The sequence below is a fragment of the Curcuma longa genome, chromosome 11, assembly GCF_044706935.1.
Source record: "Curcuma longa cultivar G26 ecotype Majalengka, Jawa Barat chromosome 11, ITB_CL_G26_1.1, whole genome shotgun sequence".
In the NCBI taxonomy this organism is placed as follows: Eukaryota; Viridiplantae; Streptophyta; class Magnoliopsida; order Zingiberales; family Zingiberaceae; genus Curcuma; species Curcuma longa.
Genome location: NC_133871.1, coordinates 28297372 through 28319410, shown reverse-complemented (window position 1 = coordinate 28319410; position 22039 = coordinate 28297372). Strand labels below are relative to the sequence as shown.

General features: G+C 39.2%; 6 protein-coding genes across 7 annotated transcripts; 2 read left to right on the top strand and 4 right to left on the bottom strand.

Moving 5' to 3' along the window:
* Nucleotides 1–1425: 1425 nt before the first annotated feature.
* Nucleotides 1426–2011, top strand: LOC141839116 (peamaclein-like). Its single transcript, XM_074726782.1, has 4 exons — nucleotides 1426–1497; nucleotides 1568–1612; nucleotides 1695–1731; nucleotides 1830–2011. The coding sequence occupies exons 1-4, from the start codon at nucleotides 1426–1428 to the stop codon at nucleotides 2009–2011; spliced, it is 336 nt and encodes a 111-aa protein (XP_074582883.1).
* Nucleotides 2012–3505: 1494 nt separating this feature from the next.
* Nucleotides 3506–4264, top strand: LOC141837859 (non-specific lipid transfer protein GPI-anchored 12-like). The gene is made up of 3 exons (XM_074725228.1): nucleotides 3506–3869; nucleotides 3947–4054; nucleotides 4152–4264. Exons 1-3 carry the CDS (start codon nucleotides 3506–3508, stop codon nucleotides 4262–4264), a joined length of 585 nt encoding a protein of 194 aa, XP_074581329.1.
* A 171-nt stretch (nucleotides 4265–4435) lies between these two features.
* On the bottom strand, nucleotides 4436–7310 carry LOC141838588 (ethylene-responsive transcription factor WRI1-like). The gene is given in 8 exon segments (XM_074726103.1): nucleotides 4436–4545; nucleotides 4548–4931; nucleotides 5000–5076; nucleotides 5193–5317; nucleotides 5431–5519; nucleotides 6746–6754; nucleotides 6962–7044; nucleotides 7131–7310. Coding segments are annotated over 8 exon segments (993 nt in total). The 5' UTR covers nucleotides 7298–7310; the 3' UTR covers nucleotides 4436–4486.
* Nucleotides 7311–8627: 1317 nt separating this feature from the next.
* Nucleotides 8628–11021, bottom strand: LOC141838587 (protein RETICULATA-RELATED 3, chloroplastic-like). Its single transcript, XM_074726102.1, has 2 exons — nucleotides 9762–11021; nucleotides 8628–8893 (listed from the first exon to the last, which is right to left on the bottom strand). The coding sequence occupies exon 1, from the start codon at nucleotides 10993–10995 to the stop codon at nucleotides 9898–9900; it is 1098 nt and encodes a 365-aa protein (XP_074582203.1). The 5' UTR covers nucleotides 10996–11021; the 3' UTR covers nucleotides 8628–8893; nucleotides 9762–9897.
* Nucleotides 11022–11371: 350 nt separating this feature from the next.
* Nucleotides 11372–12762, bottom strand: LOC141838589 (NDR1/HIN1-like protein 13). The gene is made up of 2 exons (XM_074726104.1): nucleotides 12706–12762; nucleotides 11372–12283 (listed from the first exon to the last, which is right to left on the bottom strand). Exon 2 carries the CDS (start codon nucleotides 12260–12262, stop codon nucleotides 11450–11452), a length of 813 nt encoding a protein of 270 aa, XP_074582205.1. The 5' UTR covers nucleotides 12263–12283; nucleotides 12706–12762; the 3' UTR covers nucleotides 11372–11449.
* Nucleotides 12763–15147: 2385 nt separating this feature from the next.
* LOC141841313 (uncharacterized) lies at nucleotides 15148–20908 on the bottom strand. 2 transcript variants are annotated; one of them, XM_074729457.1, is made up of 3 exons: nucleotides 20719–20908; nucleotides 17783–19712; nucleotides 15148–17704 (listed from the first exon to the last, which is right to left on the bottom strand). In XM_074729457.1, the coding sequence occupies exons 1-3, from the start codon at nucleotides 20749–20751 to the stop codon at nucleotides 15594–15596; spliced, it is 4074 nt and encodes a 1357-aa protein (XP_074585558.1). In that variant the 5' UTR covers nucleotides 20752–20908; the 3' UTR covers nucleotides 15148–15593. The 2 variants fall into 2 exon arrangements, with proteins under 2 accessions (XP_074585558.1, XP_074585559.1); XM_074729458.1 differs by having other exon boundaries at nucleotides 17792–19712.
* Nucleotides 20909–22039: the final 1131 nt, after the last annotated feature.

Here is a 22039-nt window from a genome sequence, read left to right as displayed (position 1 = left end):
GTCCTCGGTGTTCCTTCAAATTAAGTCTTCATAGAGGAGGAAATAAGATATGCAAATGAGAATAAGAAAAGGCGTTTCCTTTTTGATTGAGGAAGATGGAAGAGTTGAAAAAGAACAGATTAGAAAAAGAAAGGGATTACCTTGTTTTTGTTTATTTTGGCATTTTTTAGCCACCGAAAAGAAATTGCACTGTTTATCTAGAGATTCCATAAAGTTAAACTAAGTTTTGTGCCCTTTTGTTTTTGTTTTGTTTTGTCTAAATATAATCTTATATCTCCGGTGGTAAGACTTTGCTATTTTTAACTGAGGATTATAAAGGAGCGGTGGTCAACGGAGGCGGAGTTTGTAAAGATCAACGCCGTTAAAAAATTTATAATTTATCTCACCAATTATGTTAAAATGCTCTAAACCAGGCTACAAAACCCATTTAGCTGCAAGAAATGCCATATCTGTCCCTTTTAAACATATTTTCCATCATATAATTTATAATTTTGTTGTTTGACGATAAGAATAGAAAACTTTTCATGGTTCCTAAATGTGCTTTTCCCCCATAAAATCATATAGCTACTATGTGTACAAATATTAATTTGTCTTTCTCAAACATTAATTGATAAATTCACAATAATACTTCATTATATTATATTCTATCAACATATACAAAGATAATAGTGTTGTTAACATTTTAACTTATCTTTATGGTGATCTTAAGGCCAGGCAAGAATGAAAATTTTAGACTCAAGAATTTGGTACTTAAACGATGAAGGAAATCTGCATGGGGATATTTCTATGAAAATCCCTTTTAAATCTATTTGATCAAGGAGGCAACAACTTAATTTAATTTGCGATCGACTGTCACATTTGGATATCTAACAGCTTTTTACAAGGAATTGATGGCAGAGAGTTGAAGTCTTTTTGTGAGTGCACTGTGAGGTGGTACTCCACTCTTACCCTGGCATCAAAAATAAGGAACGCAAGTACTGCAGCCTTGGATGTCTGTCTCATAAATAAATGAGATCTTGTTCATTGGCATGTGATCGTGTTTCAGATCATGGGAAAGCTTTTACTTCACTACGCGTTTTCTTGGATCCTTAACTATAGGTAATTAACAAGAAGAAGCTGCAGTAACATCAAAATGCACATGGAATGCACCAAAATGTTGAGAGAATAAAGATTTATACTTGTGTTACTGTCTTATGGGCTAATCTGCAGTCAAATCTGGTTCACTGCAGTAAATCTACCACCACACTAAATCACTGTAACAAAGTAGCAGACAAAGCAAAAAGGTGAGTGCATTGAATGAGGGCGTCGGTGGCAGGTTGAATGATAAGGTGGAGTGGTTTATTGCCAAATTTTCCCTTATAAATATGACATATTGTGTTAGAACATACAACAGATTGCTTGTAGGCACTGGTTACTTCTTCAGAAATGAAGATATCAGATGGAGTTCTTGTCTTCCTGGTCCTCGTATTGTTTGCTGCAATGGCAGCATCAACCATGGTTTAGTTGCTTGCGCTCTCTCTCTCTCTTCTTTATGTATTCAAATGAACTCTATTTGTTCATGTTGCAGGAAGTGCCAGCTGAGGAGGATCTTGGAGTGAACTTGGCTACAAGGGTTAGTAAAGTAAGGATTTCATGCAGAATGGAACAATACAATATGTAATCTGACCTAGTGTTTTTTTTTCTTGTTTAATCAGCAGCAGAAACACAAGCATTCTGGGTTTTCTCAAGCAGGTACCGAGTCTGCAATATATTCACAAAAAAAAAAAAATCTGGTGAATCGTCGTCCTTTTCGTTGTTAATTTTACTATGTTTATACTGTGTTTTTGCAGAGTGCCCTGGTGCCTGTCAATACAGATGCTCCAAGACTGCCTACAAGAAGCCTTGCTTATTCTTTTGTCAGCAATGCTGCTTCAAGTGCAGGTGTGTGCCTCCAGGGACCTACGCACACAAGGATGTATGCCCATGTTACAATAACTGGAAGACCAAGAGAGGGGGGCCCAAGTGCCCTTGAAGATTCAATTTGAACATCTAAGACTTCACTTGGTTATCAATAACGATCTTAATATTACTGTTTCTTTATTATTTAACATCAAATGATATGGGACTGTCCTAATATGAAGGCTTTGCATAATTTTATTGAGTTAAGTCTATGATTTTGCTTACCTTTGAGTGTCTATTACATTCGATTTCATCTGATTCTTAAATCTTACGTATGATAAAGATTCTGTAAATTGGGAAAAATTTACTGAAAAATTCAACAATTGTTCTGAAGACAAAGAACTTAGTATTCAGAATGAAACGAAGAGAGTCGGTAAGACCAGCTACATAAGGATCAAGGTGCTCATCTAATGCATTATGAAGTTCTCTACCTGAGTATTTAAGAGGAAACTAAAAGTGTCATTTCTGGACATAACAGAGACATTCTCATTGTCACAAACTGATCCAGAACGATAAGTTTGTGTCATGAAATCATGGTGCTGGTCAACAGTATGGCAATAGGCTCTGAAGAAACCGCCCTCACATTCACTACTATGTTTAAACTAGTCTACTGTGATTAGCATTGCCTAATTCAGAGGATTCAAGTTCATGGAAACCATAGAGTGCGAGCTACTTGACTGGAGCACTCGTTGAACGTCTGCAGAATTCACAGAACCTCTCTCTGGAATAACCTCTAGCAGTTTGCCGCATTTTGTTTGAACTGGAAGATGAATGAAGAGTGTTCATCTTTGTGTGCATCTGAATCTGATTTTGCAGACATCACAAAGTTGCAAACCAAGTTATCCCTTGCAGACATCTTATTCCCAAGGCACTTGGACTGTCTTACGAGCCTGATCAGCCTGTAAAAATCAGGAGCTCCCAAACAAGCATACTGCACTTCCAGGACTTCTTGATCTTGATTCGTCTTCTGTTACTGATTGTAATTTGGCTTCATCACCACTAGGCATGTGTTCCTGCAGCTGGAGGGAGGAAGAAGGCTTAGCTTCTTCAGAGGAAAAATGTGCCGTTATAGCTTTCCATGGCTCAAAATTTTGATAAATAACAGCTAAACTGATATCAAGGTTCAGAAGATGTGGTACGCTGGCAAAGCATCAAGGATCATAAGGGATGCATTACCATCTGTGTGAACTTATGCTTTAATAGCTGCGAATTTTAATTAGAGATTGCCTAACTGCTTTTGTTTGAACAATGAATTCTTCAAATGATGCATGAATCCCGGTCACATTCACAGGTGTTGAATCCTTGTGCGAAGGCCATCTCATCTTTCCTACCATCACATTAATGGACCATAACGTCTTCCAAACTATGATCCAAGAACTGAGTAAATGAAGCATTTAAACCTTTTGAACTCCGACCTGCAATTCCATCATCAATTAAATTAATTCATTGCTCCAAAAAATTTAATCACAAGCAGTCGAATGCTTCATAGTTCTATAAATTGAGACCGATTTCCAAAACCTCGCAATTAGTGAATCGATTACCGTGTTCTTCTGCTTTGATCTATACGATGTGCGCGAGGTGGGGCCGTTTTCCTCTGATGTTGCCAGCGATCGTCGCCGCCGTCATCTCGTGCACGATTTTTGGCATCCAAGCGCAAGGGCCGGCGTCGGCACCGTCGGTGGCCGATTGCATGGACGCCTTCGTCAACATGACAGGCTGCTTGTCCTACGCCAGCGTCGGCAGCAATGACACGACGCCCGGCGGCGACTGCTGCCCCGAGCTAGCCGGGCTCATCGACTCCGACCCCATCTGCCTCTGCGAGCTCCTCGCAGGCGGGGCCGAGAGCTTCGGCATCACCGTCGACAACGCCAGGGCCCTCCGACTCCCCTCCCTCTGCCGCCTCGACGCGCCACCGGTGAGCTTGTGCTCAGGTGGGAAACATGCGGGAAAGCTTCAACTTCTCTGTTTGCCGTAATGAATTAGACTTTTGACTTCTTCGATGTTGCAGATGTAGGAATTCCAGTTGCAAGTCCGACGACGGCTACTTCACGGGCTCCCGAAAGTCCGACGACAGTCACCTCGCCGGCTCCCTCCGGCGGCGGCCGGGAATCACCTGGTGAGATGGACTTATCTATAAATTGGAAGTTTATGCTTCTTCCAATGCATCGCTACCAAGTTCATACGACTTCAGCAATGCTTGAACGTTTTCTCAGGATCCACGCCAGCATCAAGTGCGCAGAAACTCGACGGAGGACATGGAACTGCTGCAGAGCTCGCCGTGGCAGCCGCTTTATCGTTTGTTGTCACCGTCATTGAAATCTTTTAAAAGATAGATGTATAATCATTCAGTAACTTAAATTTGTGCCCTCAAATTAGCCGCCATCCATCGATGAGAACAAGAACTTCATAGCCTTCTTTCGTGTCCCGAAACAAGAGAACCCAACTTCCTAAAACACCACCAAAACAAAAGCTCAAAACACGTATCTCATTCTTGAGACCATACGCTAATTTTCCAAAAGCAATCAACTGGCGTATCCCCCTTCCCCCCTCAACTCACCTCTCCTACTACCATTCTTGAGTCCTCAAAGATGTAATATTTTGCAGCATTTCTCCTTCCTCCATCCCATTTGATTCGGAGACGTCGAAGAGGACCTCCACATTGTCCTCAAACGCACCTTTGTCGGAGAAGAAGCTATGCAGATCGCTCAGTTGAGGGAGAGAGCAGACGTCGAAGCACTCGTCCATTAAAGGGCTCCAAGTAATCATGTCCTCTGCTGCAACATCATGATCCGTGCAGGACTCCGATACCTGCATGGCCCGAGGCGCTTCGCAACTCGCTTCTTGGAGCTCCTCTGGAGGAGCAGCAGCACTACTTGCGGGATGTGACTTTGGGCATTTTAAGTAGCAACTGATGTCGAAGTTGGTGATCGCGTTGGGACCTCTGTACTCGATCGCAGCAAGGTCGTAAGCTTGGGCTGCCTCCTCCTCAGTACCTGCAAGTAGAACATATGAGTTCACGGACAAGATTATGAACTGAAAATTATTGACTAAGAGCACCTACTGAAAGTTCCTAGGTATAAGTATTTATTGCCAAAAACTCTTCCGATCCTCGCCTCCCATCGTCCGTTATGGTGATGCCTGCCAAATTCCAGCCATGTTGACAAATGAGTATACCTCAAGGCCTCATATTGAACGTGTACTCAACAAACTAAAGGTTTAAGTATTAATGAGCTCAATGGCAATTAACAGTTAACCTGGCCACTCCACGGTACTTGGAAACACCTCTCGAGAAACCATTACTCCTGCGCCTGAGAGAAGCCAAGTACTCTTCCTTTGACATGCTCTGCATCTCTTCGTACTCCTTTGAATATGTATCGAACTGCATTCGATACATGACCAGTTCTTATTAACCACAAAATAGAGTATCTAATTGATCCATGAACAAAATTAGTTTGACAATAAATCTTTAAATGCTTTCGTATATGAACATACTGGAAAATTCAGAGCAGTTTCCAAACCCCAGTACTTGAGGGCGGCGAGATCATATGTGTGAGCTGCTGCTGCCTCATCATCATAAGCCCCTGCGCCAAATCAATTCGTAAATCAAAGACCAATCTGATATGGAGACCATAGCATATTATGAACTTTATTTTTACACTTGAATCATCAAGGACTGTAATCTTTTCCCCTCTAGATGCCAAGTTAGGCATCAGGTAGATAGTAGGCATTGATTTTATGGAATTTTCCTTCTTTTTTTAATCATTGTTCTTGTATTTAGGGGTTTGGATTCTTCATGGGTGGTTTGCATAATTTTCTTTTAGTTTTTGCTTCATAGTATTGTTCCTTTAGTTCATGCTTGGGATTATAATGTTTGCCAAATTTTTTTTGGATGATTCATGTTTAGTTTCTTAATCCTTGTTGATTAACGTTTCAGCATTTCTAGTCATTTACACAACATCAACTTGGAGCGACAGAACCCCTTTGCTCCAGATAATTCTGCAAACTAAGATTTCATAATTTCCTGAATTAGACAAATCCGTTGCCCCTAGCTTTTAATTAGGACTAATGTTCTTGAGAGATTGCATTAGAAACAAAAACAATTAGCAAGCTCACATTACTTAACCATACAACCCAAGAACTTCAAACTATAACTTAAATATCTGAACACCTGAACTAGGTAAGGTTAAGGTTTGAGTTAGGCAGATTCATATCCAATTGAGGATGAACAGGACATCACCTTCAAATCCAAAGATGGCCAATTCGAGTAGCAGGCACCCTCCACAAGAGTTAACCACACCAATATATATAACATGACACATTGTCTTCCATAGGTTCATTGTAAAGGTAGATTCTCTTAAGATGCGAGCTAAAACTGTCATGGCCTGCTTAGATTAAGAAACTGACTCATTAACTTATTAGGCTCGACCTCTAGTCTAAAATGTTTAAATCTAAGCTGCATAAAGTTTCTTTATTAAAGTCACTACTCAGGCATTGTTACTTTGGCTGTGTTCAGACATTGAAGCATTGCTAGATCCAATCTACATGCTAAAGAATTATCAGGTACAAATCTTGGTTGCTATTTAGTGTTTCTCCTTCCCTGCTATTTGTTTGTTTGAATTCTTCTTGAGCAATTTGCATTTTTTCTTTCCCTAATTCTTGGCCTTAGTACTCATTTGGTTCATGTTTCTCATTGGAAAAGCAATACAATACAGTGAACGCACAAAGGAAGCCATCGAGCCATCAAGAGAAAAGTAGCATTCATCTATTATAGGAAAAGAGAGACTGCGACTTGTAAGCAGTGACTAACCTAAATAAACTAATAGCGATCGACATCAGACCAGCAATCCATGATCCACCCACCGACATGCATGCCCCCAGACAAGATCCGAGCAAAAAGAAAGGGCAGAGATCAGAAATGTCAGCACTAAATATAAACAAATAAGCGAGAAGTAAATAATCATCGAATTTACTAGTGCCTGTAAAATTGCAAACCCTAGAAAGGGTGTTGAATCTACATCCCAACCTTGTCTTCCTTTCTTCTTCTGAATTGGATTCCAGCAATGCCTGTCCCACAGGTGAGCTTCATATCTCCCAGTCCATCTATGCCTTGAGACACACATCCAAATCCAGCAATTAAAACAAGTTCCTTTCTCTTCTCGCCATCTTCTCAACAACAGACTTAATTAAATTACCTGGTGACACCTCTGAAAGAAGAACTTCTCTTCCCATTCCCATTTGCATTTGCATTTGCATTTGCATCACCATGGCCATTCTTCAGGTTGGGGTCTTTCTTGGAGCGCCTGGGTTTTCTTAATGTCAGAGAAGAAGAGCTGGAAGAGGTGGGAGGAGAGCTTTTCATGGATTTAGAGAGTGAACAGTGGAAGGAGAAGGGGTGTGGTGTTAAGTGCTCACTTCTTTGAGGAGGCGCAGAAGGTGTGTGTATATATATAACCTTTAACCATGGGTTTACGATGACAACTCACAGCTCACTTGTTTGCGGAGGCATTTGGTTTTTAACTGAGGGCCGAGGGGGGTTTGGAACCATGGTTAAAGGGATGTCAGGTGGAGCCAAGTGGCTTGAGGAATAGCTGGTTGAATTCATGGAGGTGGAGAAGAGATCAACACTTGGCTCAAAGGCTTGCCATGCTTGATGCTCCCATAGGACTTGGTTTTCCGATGCCAGGAACCTCTCTCACATTGCCTTCCTACTCTCATGTCATGCATTATTTCAATTCAAACAGAAAAGACAAGTGAGAGAATGGGACCTATTTTTATGATAAAAAAAGTATACAAAATTCAAAAAAAAAATAATAAAATAAAAAGGAAAGACGAATGAGCAGATAAAAACAAATTAGTCAGCATGGTGAGCTTGTTTAGGCATGCCAGTTAGCAAGTACACGACATAGTACACGCATGTTGATACAGACATCTCCAGTGATTTCTCGATGCCAGGGATGCCTCCTCTTGCTGCTTAGCTCCTTTGGTCACCATAAATGATCACTCTTTATTCTATTCAAAGTCGAGTGAATGAGTTCATTAATAATATTCACTTTTATCAATTTAAAATTTATCCTTGCTCAGTTAAACATTAAATATTCTCTTATAACAAATTCAGAAAGATAAAAAGTTAAAATAATTTCTATTTCAAATTAATAAAAGTGAAATAAATCGGTAAAAGAAACTCAACAAAAATAATCACAAAAATGAGAAAATTCTGAAATATAATGAACAAAAGCAGATCAAGGACATAAGTGCAATTGGTCACGAGAGCAGAATATAGTGGGTGTTCACTAACATCGAGATATTTACTTTGATATTTGTTGGGGTTGCAATCATCTAAAAGGCAACACAAACAAGCCAACGCAAAATATGCAACACCATAAAAGCATGTGTTCTCTGTCTGTAAAGTTAACAAGACCATGAAATGAAGATATAAGAGGGCATAATATGAAAATATTTTCAATATATAATGCTCTACAATTGTACAGGTTGATGTGAAGAAGCTTCAGTGCATGATCTTAGAGTTTATAAAATGATTAATTTGACAATTTCTAACCAATAGAAAGTGAATGTATACACAGTGATTTTTGCTTACTTTAGATACAACACTGAATTTAACTGAAATTTATAAATAGTGAACATTATATATATTGTAAATAATGATACACAAACTGTAGAAGCAGAGGAGGTAGAAGCTAATGGTCATGCAACTTTGAGATTGAACTCACACCATGTCAAAGTTGAGCCCTGTTCCGAACTGTTGTTCTATCTTCCTCAAAACATAATGTAATGGGCGGTTGAGAAAATAAAGAAAACCCAGATTTGACTTTTCCAAAGGGACTTAGATAATCACTAAAGAATGAATTGAACAACCATCCGATGATACAATTGTATACACTTTGAAAAGAATAAGCTTTTTTATTTGGCAAAGCAAAATTATTCCTCTAGCCCTTGCCTACCAATTGGAATAGGCATAAACATCAGATATATTTTTAAGAGAAAAAAATCACATGCTAAGCATAAGAGACAAATGAGAAACAGTACAATAACATATTCAACTAACCAATTAATGATAGGATAAGGTACAATAAGCATGAACAAAAACAATCAAATAAAATAAGCAACTGAATTTGGATTTTAGATGAAGAGTATAGAACAGAAAGGTAGGTAGGCATGCGGAAAAGCTTTAGGATATCAATAAGCATCAAAGTTCAGAAATCCAAATAAAGAAATGTCAAACCTAATTTCTAGTAACAAGATTATGATGTAATTGTTTTCTAGCTAAAAATGAAAGAAATCCAAGGGCCACATCCAACAAAGGGAATAAAAAACAAAAGCACAATCCAAGTTCTATTAGATAATGTGTATCCATAGTGTAAATAATGCTAAGGGTGACAATAATGGAAATAGCATGAATATAACTCGACCTGAAACAGGGACTGCATTCACAGAATTTGCAACCAACAGTACAATCAATCATGAACGCGTGACACAACTCAATTTGTTTATCAAATAAATTAATCTTTAAAATATTTAGCAACTTTCACCCACATAGAAATTATTCTGAAAAAGTTCAACCATTGTCAGATCATAAAATTTATTTCAAAGAAACAAACTACTCGGATAGTGTTATATTGATAGAACCGACTATTCGATTATGGCACGCATAACACAACAAGCATGGAATGTAAAGAAAACATATGGCACTATTGAGTTTTGAGCCCAACATCTAATGGATGGGCATCGCAGGGTGTTCCTATTCTTAAGACTATTAACAGCATCAGAGAGAACGTATTAAGGAAAATAAGGGATAAAAACCATACCCCTATTTATTCATTCAATATTTAAAAGAAACTGCACGTACTCTGAGGAATTTCAGGGTGAAACTACTTGGCTCAGTACAAATACCTCCCAAGCTGCATCTAATTGGAAAACTGACTATAACCACGACTTACATAATCACTTAACTGATTCACTCCTCTGCAAATCAACACCTTCAACCTCTGGAACTGCAGATACACCATTATCAATCAACCTCTGTTTCTCTTCTCCCTTCTCTACTTCTACCTTTTGTGACCCTGTCAGCCTCGCGAGTAACACAAATGACATCCCACCCAAAACATTATTCAAGCACCTCAAAACCAGTACCGAAGTCTTAAATCCGGCCGGTGGCAATACTTTCTCCAATACGAACTCCAGCCCATTCAGAGTTTGATAACGGAAGTTACTGCTCAAACCCATGTGCAATGCCCAAGTGCCTGAGTTCAGCAGCGTAGGCGGGGGCTTATTGGGGACCTCAAACTCGGGATCCATTCTCTTGCGCAGAGCAATCAATCCATTTGAGATAGCTGTCCCTACGAGCCCAGCGGCAAATCCAACAGCCGCAAAGGTCGTACCTTTATAAACAAGAGTGCCGAGACGTGATAACAGAGAGTAGGATCCTGGCTCGAACATGTGGCCGGTGGGGCAGGAAGCAAACACTCCAGGGAGGGCGGAGGACGCGACGACGGTGGCGGAGGTAGGGGCGAGAAGGTACATTAGGACGAAGTTGAGAATTGATCCAACCACGAGGGTGGAAAAGACAAAGTCAAGCTCGTTGAGGCCGAAGTTGGGGCGGGACGCCATGTCGCCGAGGACGCAGGCGCTCACGCCCACGAGTTCCTCCATGAGGACCTTGAAGGGAAACTGTGGATCGGCCGAAACCCTCGCCCGCCAACCCTCTAGAAAAATATCGAGCGGGCTGGAAGAATGGTAGCGCTCCTCGTCGTGATGGTCGCCGGGAGTTCCATCAGAGCCAGATCCTCCCCTGCCGCCGCCGCCACCTCCCGGGGGTCCACCGGAGTGAATGCCATCGCCAGATCCTCCTCCAAGGGAGAGGAGATCGGAGGAGGAGAGAGCTCGGGGAAGGTTAGGGTTCGAGGGAGTAAATCGTAGGGAGCACAGATCGCGAAAGGTGTTGTGGGCGGAGATGCGAAGAGGGGCGTAGGGGAGACGACTGCTGCCGGGGATGTCGGCGGCGTGAGGATTAAAGTGGGAGAAGCGAAGCTGGACGGCCATGGCGGATTGGACTCTCCGCCGGTAAGCGTATTGCTGATTGCTAGAGAGGAGAGAGTGAGAAGGGTTTTATATAGACAAGAAAATGGATGGAAAAAAAAAGGAGTAAAGAAAAGAATGAAAAAAAGGAGAATGAAATTGTGACTTCCATTTTTAGATATTTTTGGTTGTAGATTGCGATATGTGGAGGGGAAATTATAACTCGATACCGCATTTATAAAAATGTTGAAACTGAAAATTATAGAAAATTAATTGATATTTTTTAAAAAAATTTCCTCTGAGATATTATAATAGGACCTACTGTGCTTGTACGTGTGAGAATATAACTAATAATAATATTGAACACAATTCCATTTGACGCTGTAAATGTACTCACTATTAAACTCATTTACAGGTACGCAGAAACAAGAGCAGTGGCAGCCGAATTCGATTCAGGAATTCACGATGAATTTGATTTTCATAGTCCAAGAAAGCCCAAAACCTTCACCTTCACACTGCAATCCCTGCTGAGGATTACGGCGTTCTGCCTCAACCCGTCGACCGTAACCTCGCACCTAACTTTCACCTTGATCGTCCAGCTCCTGACGGCGCCGAATTTGACCCTCACAGGCACCTTCACGCTCACCTCCAGCGGCACCTTTCCCTGCCTCTGCGCTGCCGTCAGCGCCTGCTCCACCTCCGCCGCCAGCCTTAACCCCGTTCCCCGCAGCTCCGTCACGACGACTGTCTCGTTCCTAGGCGGCTGGTAGAAGGCCGGCCACTTCCCCTCGCACAGCGTCACGCCGTCGTACGCGGCCGTGATGTCGCTTCCGTCGCCGTAGTAGATGCCGACCTTCTTGTTGCGTTGGTTATCGGCGCGGACGGTGACGTCGAAGACCGGCGAGATGGTGGCGGCGCTGAGGTTGAAGGAGGAGATGGAAAGGTCGTCGACGGTGTAGTGGGGCGCGCGGGGGCGGAAGACGAGGTAGAGGACGCCGGCCGCGACTGCGAGGAGGAAGAGGAGGACGACGAGCCAGGCGAGGCAGAGGCAGCATCGGCTGCGGCGGCGGGAGGCGCGACGGGCGTAGACTTTGGCTAGGTGGGCGTTTCCCGGCGGAGGCTGGCGGAGAATCACGTCCTTAGGGACCTGGATGACGTAGGTTCCGGGCACCGGAGTGGGTTTGCGGACGGGAAGACTGCAGGTGGTGGAGGATGCAGTGGAACGAGGATTCTCTGGCGCGTCAGGCATCGCCGACTCCTGCGTCTCCATGGGGTGGACGCGGTCAGCCATCGCCGCCGGCGTTCGATCGAACTGCAGGATAAATAGAGATGACAAAAATTTAACACGCTAAATATTTTGATAATACAGTAAGAAAACGATGAAAAAATTAGCATAAGGCAGCCTTTTGATAAGAGAACATTAGGGAGAAAAGAGATCTTCATTCCTCCGTAACAAAATGTTTCAGAAAAATTATCGAAAGAGTGAGGAAAAGAGAAGGAACACTTTGCCAGATGCAACATTCAAAGGAAAGTTACGATCATTAGCAACTCCAGTAAAATCCCAGATCACTTGGCATATAAAGATGAATCTAACTGGAAGGGAGAGCTGGAAGAGAAATCGACTAGAAATCTAAGAAATTCCATGTCTTGATTCCCCTTCCAAATAATACCACTTTCCATATCTTCAAGAACTTAACATTATAAAGAATCGCTGAAGAAGAAAGAGTTGATTACCTGAAAGAGTCCTAAAGACAGAACTCCTTGATCAGCAAGAACAAAAGAAATGAAGAATCCCTGTTCTCTCTCGTCTCTAATGGAGTCGAACCAAGAACTTGCTCTTCTTAAATCGACGGCGAGGAGTGAACAAGCGAAATGGTCTCGTGGAAGCGCGCTTTATTGGTCGCGGTCAACGAAGCGGACAACGTCGACACAAAGACGACCAGGTGCGGGGACCCGATGGCTGTCGCCTCGTTAAGCTCACTCGTCCGCATAGGACGTCCATATGCGTAGTATCCAAATCTCCGCCGTTGGAACATCCATTGTTTACGCTCTCACCGTCCGATCAGCAGTCTTCGACAGCAACTGTAAATATATTTATAAATTAAATAATTATAAATTTTATGGTTAAAAATGTACCTTGAGAAGACATTTATCTCTATTTTGAATATTATTTTTATCTCATTAATTAAAACTCCATATAAGAATTGTTAAGTAACATTTATGAAAAGTGATTAAGGAAACACTACCTTCATATAATTGCATTAAAGTGCTTTCAAGAACCACGTCATATATAATTTTATATAAATTTATACATAAATAGTTTCATAATTAATTATCACAGCCATAAAAAATAGATTTTTTTTTATATTTTTGTTTAACAAAAGAAATTATAATCATGATAAATTAGAAAAAATAAATCTAATACCTTTTAATAAAAATCAAATTAAGGCGACGAATCAAAACTCATATTAACAACTCTTTACCTATAAATGTACCCAAAAGATTTTCTTTTATTAATTAATGTTGAAGATTTTTTATAAACAGAATATTCAAACCACTTATTTCTCTAAATTATATAAGAATGATTTAGAAAAAAAAAGTTTTTACCTTTTGACTTATCAAGTCATTTTGCTTCCTTCCTTTTATAAAATTATATTTGATTCTACTATTTTGCTTCTTTTATTTGAAAAGTTATTATTTAAAAATTAAAATTAAAAGCATTTCTAATCTACATACGTCATTGATTCCATGGAGGATGAAAAAAAAATCAATTTAAACATTTCATTAGGTTTAAAGTATATTTTTTATTTTAATAATAACATTGGACTTGGTCATCTCCTAATCACCCTCAATTATATTACTACTAAAAGTTGTTTACTTCTTCACTGCCAAATTGATTCACATTATTAACAAAAGCCTAAACATGTTATCTTACCTTGGTTTTAATTCAATTTTTTAGATTGTTTTGGATCGGATTTGATATAATTAAGTAGGCTTTAAATAAAGAAGTTACAGACATTATCTTTTAATAGTTTAATTATTAATCTTCAAAAAACTTACCAGCATATTAATAGGATATATTTAGTTATTAAGATATAATAAATATTTTTAATAAATTATTTATTTCTATTTTTTTAAAAAAAGTATTAAGTAATATGTTGTAGAATATTATATCATATGTTAGAATGATAATGTACTAACTTTGCTATAAACTTAAGATTAAGTGTTTATATTTAATTATTGAAAATTAAATGTTAGGAAACTTGTTTAACCTAATTGTTCATGATATGCTTGTTAAAATATCAGATGTCCATACAATTTAGCAATCACACCTTCATAACATAATTATAGAATTCAGACTGTGTGTATTTTTAGAGTATTATAGAATTAGTAAAATATCAGATGTCCATACAATTTTAGTATTATAGAATTAATAGTTCATGGGGCATAGCAAAACCAAATTAATATGTTTGGTCACACCTACTTACGGATCACATTAGTGCATGCCATATGACAGACATGCATTAATTGCCCGCAAAGTCTTCCTTTTGATTCATTCCAAGGAATCAAAATCAATGACTATTAAGAAATTTGCAAAGACACTTCCAAAATCTATCTGTGCAATCTGCTCATCATTTTCTACTAGTCAATTTTCTAATAAATACAAGTTAACTGCTCCTCTTCACAAATGTCAAACCACAGCAAAACTAGGAGCACATGAGTTTGACTGTTTCTCCAATCCATAGTAACCAAGAAACCAAGGCCAAAAGTTAAGTATTCATCTCGATCGTGTTCACTCCATTGGTTGAAATTTTCAAGATGAACTTTCAAATGTGACGAAAGCAAAGAAGGGTAATCTGGTTTGTTTAATGGTTGTTTAAATTATACAGTTGTGGGTTCTACTTCATTGTCACAGTAGCCATCATCATAATCTCATGGAGAAAACCAACTGTCACACACATCATTGGATATAAAATTTCCTAGTTTCATGCTAAATAATACAAATAAATTAGCGTTGACAAGTTTGTACGGAACACAAAATACTGGAAACCACTTGTATCGTATGAAATCACATCCATGGTCATGAAATGGATGGTTGGAAAACTTGTAATTCATTTTAAACAATGCACTCCCTAGCCCAGCAGATGGCCGGACTTGGAAAAAGGGAAAATGGCAGACGCGAATAAGATTGTTATCAGGTAACAAACTGTTAAAATACAAACCTATTTGGGAAGAGAAAAATTACATTGCAAGCCTCACAGATGATCTATCGAAAACAAAAATTTACACACAAAAAAGACTACCAGAAGAATAAGACAATGCACTACCAAATAAGAAACTGCACCAAAATCTTGAGGATGAGGACTGGTGAAACGTCTTGATGAGAATGCCTGAGTTTCTACCTGAACGTTCATAGAACCAGCTGTGTGAAGATAATATGCACACCCTGAGATGGGAAACAAACCAAAAACAATATCATAACCTTGTTGCACCTATGTGATATCTTCTTCACGATCCAACTCACTCAAGTTGGAACTTGAACTGAAGACAGAATAGTAATACAAAGTTTTCCTCATTTTCTGAAGCTAATAAGTATTTGACCCAGAAATATCGAATATCGTTTATGTTCCTATATTTTTATCATCAGCATTTGAGCGAACCTCATCTGATTCCCTTCCCACTGCTATTTCAGCTCTTGTATTTTCACCATCTATGATTGAGCTAGTTTTCGTTACTGTAGCTTTCTCAGAACCAAAGCCAATCTCCCTCATTAGCTGTACCTCAGGAACCGTATTTTCCAACTCCCTTTCAGTTGCATTAGCTTCTGCAGATCCATCTGCGGTTTCCATTGGCTCTGGGGAGTAGTCACTGATTGCACTTTCTAAATGCTGTGTAAAAGCAGAGGCTATGTCTTCCACAGACTTTGCTTCGATAACAAGCATATCAGATTGTATCTCATTTGTGTGTAGATGCTCTAGAATCTGTATATTGTCCACTCCAACTTCATGATCAATAAGTTCCGGAGAATTATCTGCGGTTTCCATATTGCTTGTGCTTTCTGAATGCTGTCTAAAAGCCAAGGCTATGTCCTCAACAGATTTTGCTTCAATAATGAACATATCCGATTGCATCTCATTTGCAACTAGATTCTGTGGAACCTGTAAATTGCCCTCTCCGACTTCATGATCTACAGGTTCCCGAATACTATATTTTGTTTCAATTGGTTCTCGGTTTTCAATGCCTGTGCTTTCTGAATGCTGTCTAAAAGCCAAGGCTAAGTCTTCAACAGATTTTGCTTCGATAATGAGCATATCTGATTCATTTATAACTGGATTCCCAGGACTCTGTAAATTATCCACTCCGACGTCGTAGTTTATAGATCCCTGGATATTATATGGGGTTATATTGCTTGGGCTTTCTAAATGCTGTCTAAAGGACAAGGCTATATCTTCAACAGAATTAGCTTCAACAACCAACATATCAGATTGTACATTCTTTGCAACTAGATGCTCTGCATCGTGTAAATCCTCTCCAGCTTCATGATTCAAAGGCTCCTGAATAATATCACTGGTTTCCACTGGTTCTGGGCCTTTATCACTAATGCTATCTGAATGCTGGCTTAAAGCCAAGGATATGTCTTCAACATATTTTGCTTCAATAACAAACATATCTGTTTGCATTTCATTTGTGACTAGATTCTCTGGACCCTGTAAAATATTGACTCCAACTTCATGGCTTATAGGTTCTTGAATATTATTTGTGGTTTCTACTTCTGGGGTTTTATTGGTTGCACTTTCAGAATGCTGTCTAAAAGCCAAGGCGATGTCTTCCATGGATTTTGCTTCAACAACGGACATATCTGATTGTATAGTATCTGCAATTAGATTTTCTAGACCTTGTAAATTATCCAGTTGAACTTCATGGTATACAGGTTCGTGAATATTGTCAGGGGTTTCTATTGGTTCAGGGGCTTTATTGCTTGTGCTTTCAGAAAGCTGGTTAAAAGCCAATGCAATGTCTTCGACAGAATTTGCTTCAACAAAGAACATATCTGATTGTGCATCCTTAGCAACTAGTACACCATCTAAATTATCCGCTCTGACATCATGATTTGTAGGTTCCTCAATAACGTCAATGCTTTCCACTGGTCCTAGGGCTTTGTTGTTAGTGCTTTCTGCAAGGTGGCTAAAAGTCAAGGCTGTGTCTTCGACCAATTTAGCTTCAACAAAGGACATATCTGATTGTATATACTTCTTAACTAGATGCTCTGGATTCTGTAAACTCACTTCCTCAAGTATGTCATAACTAGCTCCAGATGGTTGGTCGTCTGGCACCTCAGCATTCAGAGTGGACCTACCTTCAGAAACTTGAAACTTGCCAGAGTCACGCATGAGAGAATTTGAGGAACCAAAGCTACCATCCTTAGACTGCCCATTCACGTGAAAGACCAACTCTGATGCATGAAGATCAGATGGAAGTTCTTCTGTGATTGAATACTCATTTTCATCCAACCTCATTGGCAGGTTCACATCCATACCATTAGTATGAAAAGAAATTGGATACACTTCATCGGATTCCTCATCAGAACTAGTTACCATTTTCGGCTTCATCTGTGGAACAACCGAGTGCAAACTTTCAGTCATTTTCTCAAAGGGCTTCACAGATAAAGTTACTTCAGGAGCCTCTTTTTCCAAGACAAAATTCACCAAAGGAATGTTGTTAAGACCTTCACCTGCGTGCACAAAAAATGTCATAAGAACCCAAAGAAAATTTCTGACCTGCTAGTAGAATATTTCAATTGTTTGGTTACCATTTTCACCTTCAAATGAATGTGATGCAGCTTCTGTTACAGTATATTCACCAGCTCCAGCAATTAGGTCATTCACTACGATGAGCTTATCATCTCCACCAAACTCACGAACACTAGATGCATGCTCAATTTTCTCTTCTGCAATATCAGCTAAATCCACTTCTTTCGAGGTTTGAATTGCATGATCCATGTCATCAGGATCAAGTTTGGCAAGAGATGATATTTCTGTTTCATCATGGAATTCTTGTTCATCTAGCTTTCTACTATCTTCCTGATTTGTTGGTGCATCAGATTCTGAAATGAAACTTGCTCTCGACTCACTCATGTCACTGAATTGTCTTTGAAAACTAGAACCTTCCTCTGGATCCAACTTCTCAACATCAAAATAGGGCTTCAGTCTCGAATGTCGATTCTCTTGTTGACGTTGCCTTCTTCCCAAGCTAAAGGTTTCATTCCTTCTAAATGCAACCTCACGATGTGGGACAGAGACAAAACCTTGTTGACCCCAAGTCTCACCTGTAAGGCTTTTATCTTGTTCTTGCTGGTCGTAGAATAGATCAAAAGGATTTCTTCTAGGTAACAAGGAAGATGGAGCAGAGCCTGGAATTGGTGGCAAACCCATCATTTCCTCCGACTCATATGGACTATCAAAGGGATTCCCTCTCGGTGCTGATACTGGTGGAACATGAATACCATAGTGTGATTCATTCATGCTGAGAAAAGATTCATTACCATCCATGCCAATAAGATTTCTCTCCATAACATGTGTCTGATTCTTCCATGCTTTCCGTTTTGCAATTAAACTTTCTAACCTCTGATTCCTCTCTAATTCAGAAGAGCCAATATCAAGGACATTATTCTGATCATCTTCTGTCCATTTGATGGCAGCTTCAATCCCATCATCATTCTCCCGCGCTTCATCGTCTTCCTCCTCCCCATGGTTTTGAGCTTCTTCATCTGTACTAAGGGCATCAATTTCATCGAGTGATGATGCTTCAGAAGCTACATCCAGCTCCGAATTAGAAACATGCTGAGCATGTTCAGAATTTAAAAGAGGGTGAAGCTCATCAAGCATCAGAATAATGTCAGCTGCGGAAGCATCTGGAGAGGAACTCTCTGACCTATCAGAATCAGTATCTGGAGGGGCTTTTTGATCTTCAATTGAACGCCAAGGCAATCCAATAGAAGAGTCTAAATGGTGCCGTGATGAGGGTTCACCATTCTCCAACTTAAGGCTCTTGCTTGCTAGTTTATCTGTCATGCCAAAATAACTTGTACTTTCATCAGTCTCAGCTACACCTGTAGCCACCTTTTCAACGCCATTATCTTTGTCATTAGAACCTTCTTGCCCTAGAATTTCTTCTACCTGAATCCCTTTGTCCTTAGAAAAATTCCTTTTTTTTAATTCCTCATCTAATGATTTTGTCTCTGTCGTAGTATCAGCATCTTCATCTCCATCTGTTGCAGGATAGATACTCTCATCGGCATTGGCTTTTTCTCCACATAGAATTGCCTCTGTGGTGGCAATTTCCTCATTGTAAGTTCCATTCTCCATAAGGCTCTCAACAATTAATTTATCATCCTTGACATAAAAATGATCAGTAGGGCTCCCAATTTCAGTAGAATACACTTCATGAAAGTTCTTTTCCTCTTCCTCAATTTCAGGAATATTTGGTTCTCCAAAGCTTAGAAGCAGTCCAAGAAGAACAGTTGTGCACACAATGACAGGAGTAGATGAAAACAGGAAAACAAACAGAAAAGGAGAAAATCTGTACAATGCAAGCGAGAAAAACATTGCACCAAACACAAAAGGATGATGACAAGCAGATCTATAGGTAGTTCGGATGCATAACATAGTTAATCTTCCAATAGATGCTCCAATTTCTTTTCTGCAGGTTGCCATGTCTTTTTTCTTCTCTTTTGCAATAATCTGGCCAGGAAGACGACATAAAAATATATAAATGAATAGTTGCCAAGCTGGTTCTCAAGAAGCAAAAATATATTGGATGGGATATAATACTATATTTCATGATCAAACAGTAGTATAGAAACTCAGGAACCAAATAAACTCCTTTCTGAAGAAAATTAGCCATAGAACTAAAATTATGGAAATCTCATTCCAGAAACAAACGAAGAAGAATTCGAGAGAAAATGAGTGCAAATATCATGTTATGTTTCACAATTTGAAAAATATAGCCCAACTTCTCACCGACAAAAGAACCATAAATCATAAATGTATCAAATAATGCAGGCAAAAAATCTAGGTTTTGTATATATCACTAGCCTTTTTTTCTTTTATCATGTTTGTATACATATGTAAATAAAGGTGAATTTATTTTAGCATGCCGACAGAAAAAAAAAAAAGGAAAAAAGAAAACAATATATTCACACACTTCTTTTTTGAAGAGAAAAATAGTTGAAATAGTCACCCATTATGATTACAGCTAAAGCCCCAAGTAATCCTCTCTGCTCAAAGAAATTAAACTCACACAAAGCAAGAAAAATCGTATCTTTTACATCTTTTAAGTTTTCGATAACCAACGCGGACCATTAGTTGGAACTTGGAAGCCTACTAGAGAAGCATGGAGTATCGAGAACAGGAATGGATTTCAGGACATTGAAAAAGTCGCCGTTTGTTGACTGATTAAAACGAACTGCATTTTGAGAGATGAACACCTCCTAAAACTGGGAGAACGAGTCCATTTCTTCCCTTTCCTATTATTGATTTCAGTTATATTATACTATAGTCAGATCAATAAGAGACAGAAATCAAACAAAATCCCCAAAACCTGATCCACGGGATACAAAAATCACATTTATAGGTGGAAAGCCCAAGTAAAAGATCCGACCTTTCTGTATCAGAACACTTCCAAGTGAAACAAGAATCTCGCAGATTTAACTAACAAAGATGAAAAACAGAGGGGGAGAGAGCGCACCACGACAGGGTGATCAAAATCAGGTCTTGCCATAAGCTGCCCAAGGACGAAGATCCGACGATCGAAGCGATAAAATAACTTGAGTACCCAAGTGAGATCAAGGAGAACAACCCTAATCGGATGAGAAGCGAGGAGGACGAATTCCCAACGAGGCCGAAAAGCGAACAAAAGCCTGCCTTGCTCGTCTTCCTCAGCGATCACGCCTTCCACTGAAGACTTTATTCAACTATTTTGACATTTAATTAAATTCCAATTGGAAAAGTAGTGTTGCGCCAGACGAAAGGGTGAGATGGACATTTGACATGTATGAAATTTTCCATAATATGTATACGTTTTCTTGTATTTATTATTCCAAATTTATGGATTTTATGAGGCAATAACAATGATTAACTTATTTCCTTTGCAATATATTCCATATAAAATCTTCAAATTTAGAATAATAAATAGGTATAGTTCGAAGTGAAATTGACTTTCTTTTTGCCCTTATCCATATTATGTATTTCTTTGGTAGTCATTAAAAACATTTTTTTTTAAAAAAAAAAGGTTGTTAAAGAAGAGGACCCACCAATAAAGTTCTGATAGACGTGTAGCATAATTTTAATTATTAGGTGACATGATGATCACACTGTGTGAAAGTAGCTTTAATTTTTTTTTTCTGATTATAAATTGAACTTAATTTCTTTGGGTAGATAAGAAAGAACCTATGTGGAGAATGTGGATCCACGTGTCCTTATCATATGGTATACAATCATCATAAACCTATGAATTACTGAAAATTGTCTTTTCTTAACACAAAAATCATAATTCTCAAATGCACAGGGAATCTCATGTGTCACATTCAAAACAAACTTCCAACAGAAAACTAAATATTGAAAGGTTCATGAATGTGCTCAAAAAAGTAGAGAAAAGGCTAAAACAAAACATAAGCGTTTGTTTTTTGCACATAGATCACTAAAGTAGTCTGACAATTGCACAAATGATTGTTTTTCTTTCTTTTTCTATAGTTTGTATCTATATTCATTTTGTTACCTATTTATATATCATTTCAAGTTTTTTGAAATAACTTTTGGCTTCTGTTCTAGTGCTGCTCTTCAGATTTTTAGCTACTTTCATTCAATGCTATCTCTTCGGAGAGCAAAACTTGGTGATGAATCCCCTGCTTAATTTCTGGTTCTGACAAAGAAGGTAACTCAGAAACATCAAGCTCCTTAGATTTTAACATCTCGCTTGATGCCGGTCCATTCTCGATCATGAACTCTATCGTCGAGCATTCTCCAGTTCTATCAGGCTCCTTGGGGTTCGAGTTTACTTCATCTGCAGA

Coding starts and splice junctions, on each gene's coding strand:
- LOC141839116 (XM_074726782.1), top strand. CDS start 1,426: ATGAAGATATCAGATGGAGTTCTTGTCTTCCTGGTCCTCGTATTGTTT. Junction 1,498..1,567: donor CAATGGCAGCATCAACCATG/GTTTAGTTGCTT, acceptor TTCATGTTGCAG/GAAGTGCCAGCTGAGGAGGA. Junction 1,732..1,829: donor TTCTGGGTTTTCTCAAGCAG/GTACCGAGTCTG, acceptor GTGTTTTTGCAG/AGTGCCCTGGTGCCTGTCAA.
- LOC141838589 (XM_074726104.1), bottom strand. CDS start 12,262: ATGGCTGACCGCGTCCACCCCATGGAGACGCAGGAGTCGGCGATGCCT.
- LOC141841313 (XM_074729457.1), bottom strand. CDS start 20,751: ATGGCAAGACCTGATTTTGATCACCCTGTCGTG. Junction 19,713..20,718: donor ATTTTGATCACCCTGTCGTG/GTGCGCTCTCTC, acceptor CTTCCTGGCCAG/ATTATTGCAAAAGAGAAGAA. Junction 17,705..17,782: donor TTCATTTGAAGGTGAAAATG/GTAACCAAACAA, acceptor TTGTGCACGCAG/GTGAAGGTCTTAACAACATT.
- LOC141838587 (XM_074726102.1), bottom strand. CDS start 10,995: ATGGCCGTCCAGCTTCGCTTCTCCCACTTTAATCCTCACGCCGCCGAC.
- LOC141837859 (XM_074725228.1), top strand. CDS start 3,506: ATGTGCGCGAGGTGGGGCCGTTTTCCTCTGATGTTGCCAGCGATCGTC. Junction 3,870..3,946: donor ACCGGTGAGCTTGTGCTCAG/GTGGGAAACATG, acceptor TCGATGTTGCAG/ATGTAGGAATTCCAGTTGCA. Junction 4,055..4,151: donor CGGCGGCCGGGAATCACCTG/GTGAGATGGACT, acceptor ACGTTTTCTCAG/GATCCACGCCAGCATCAAGT.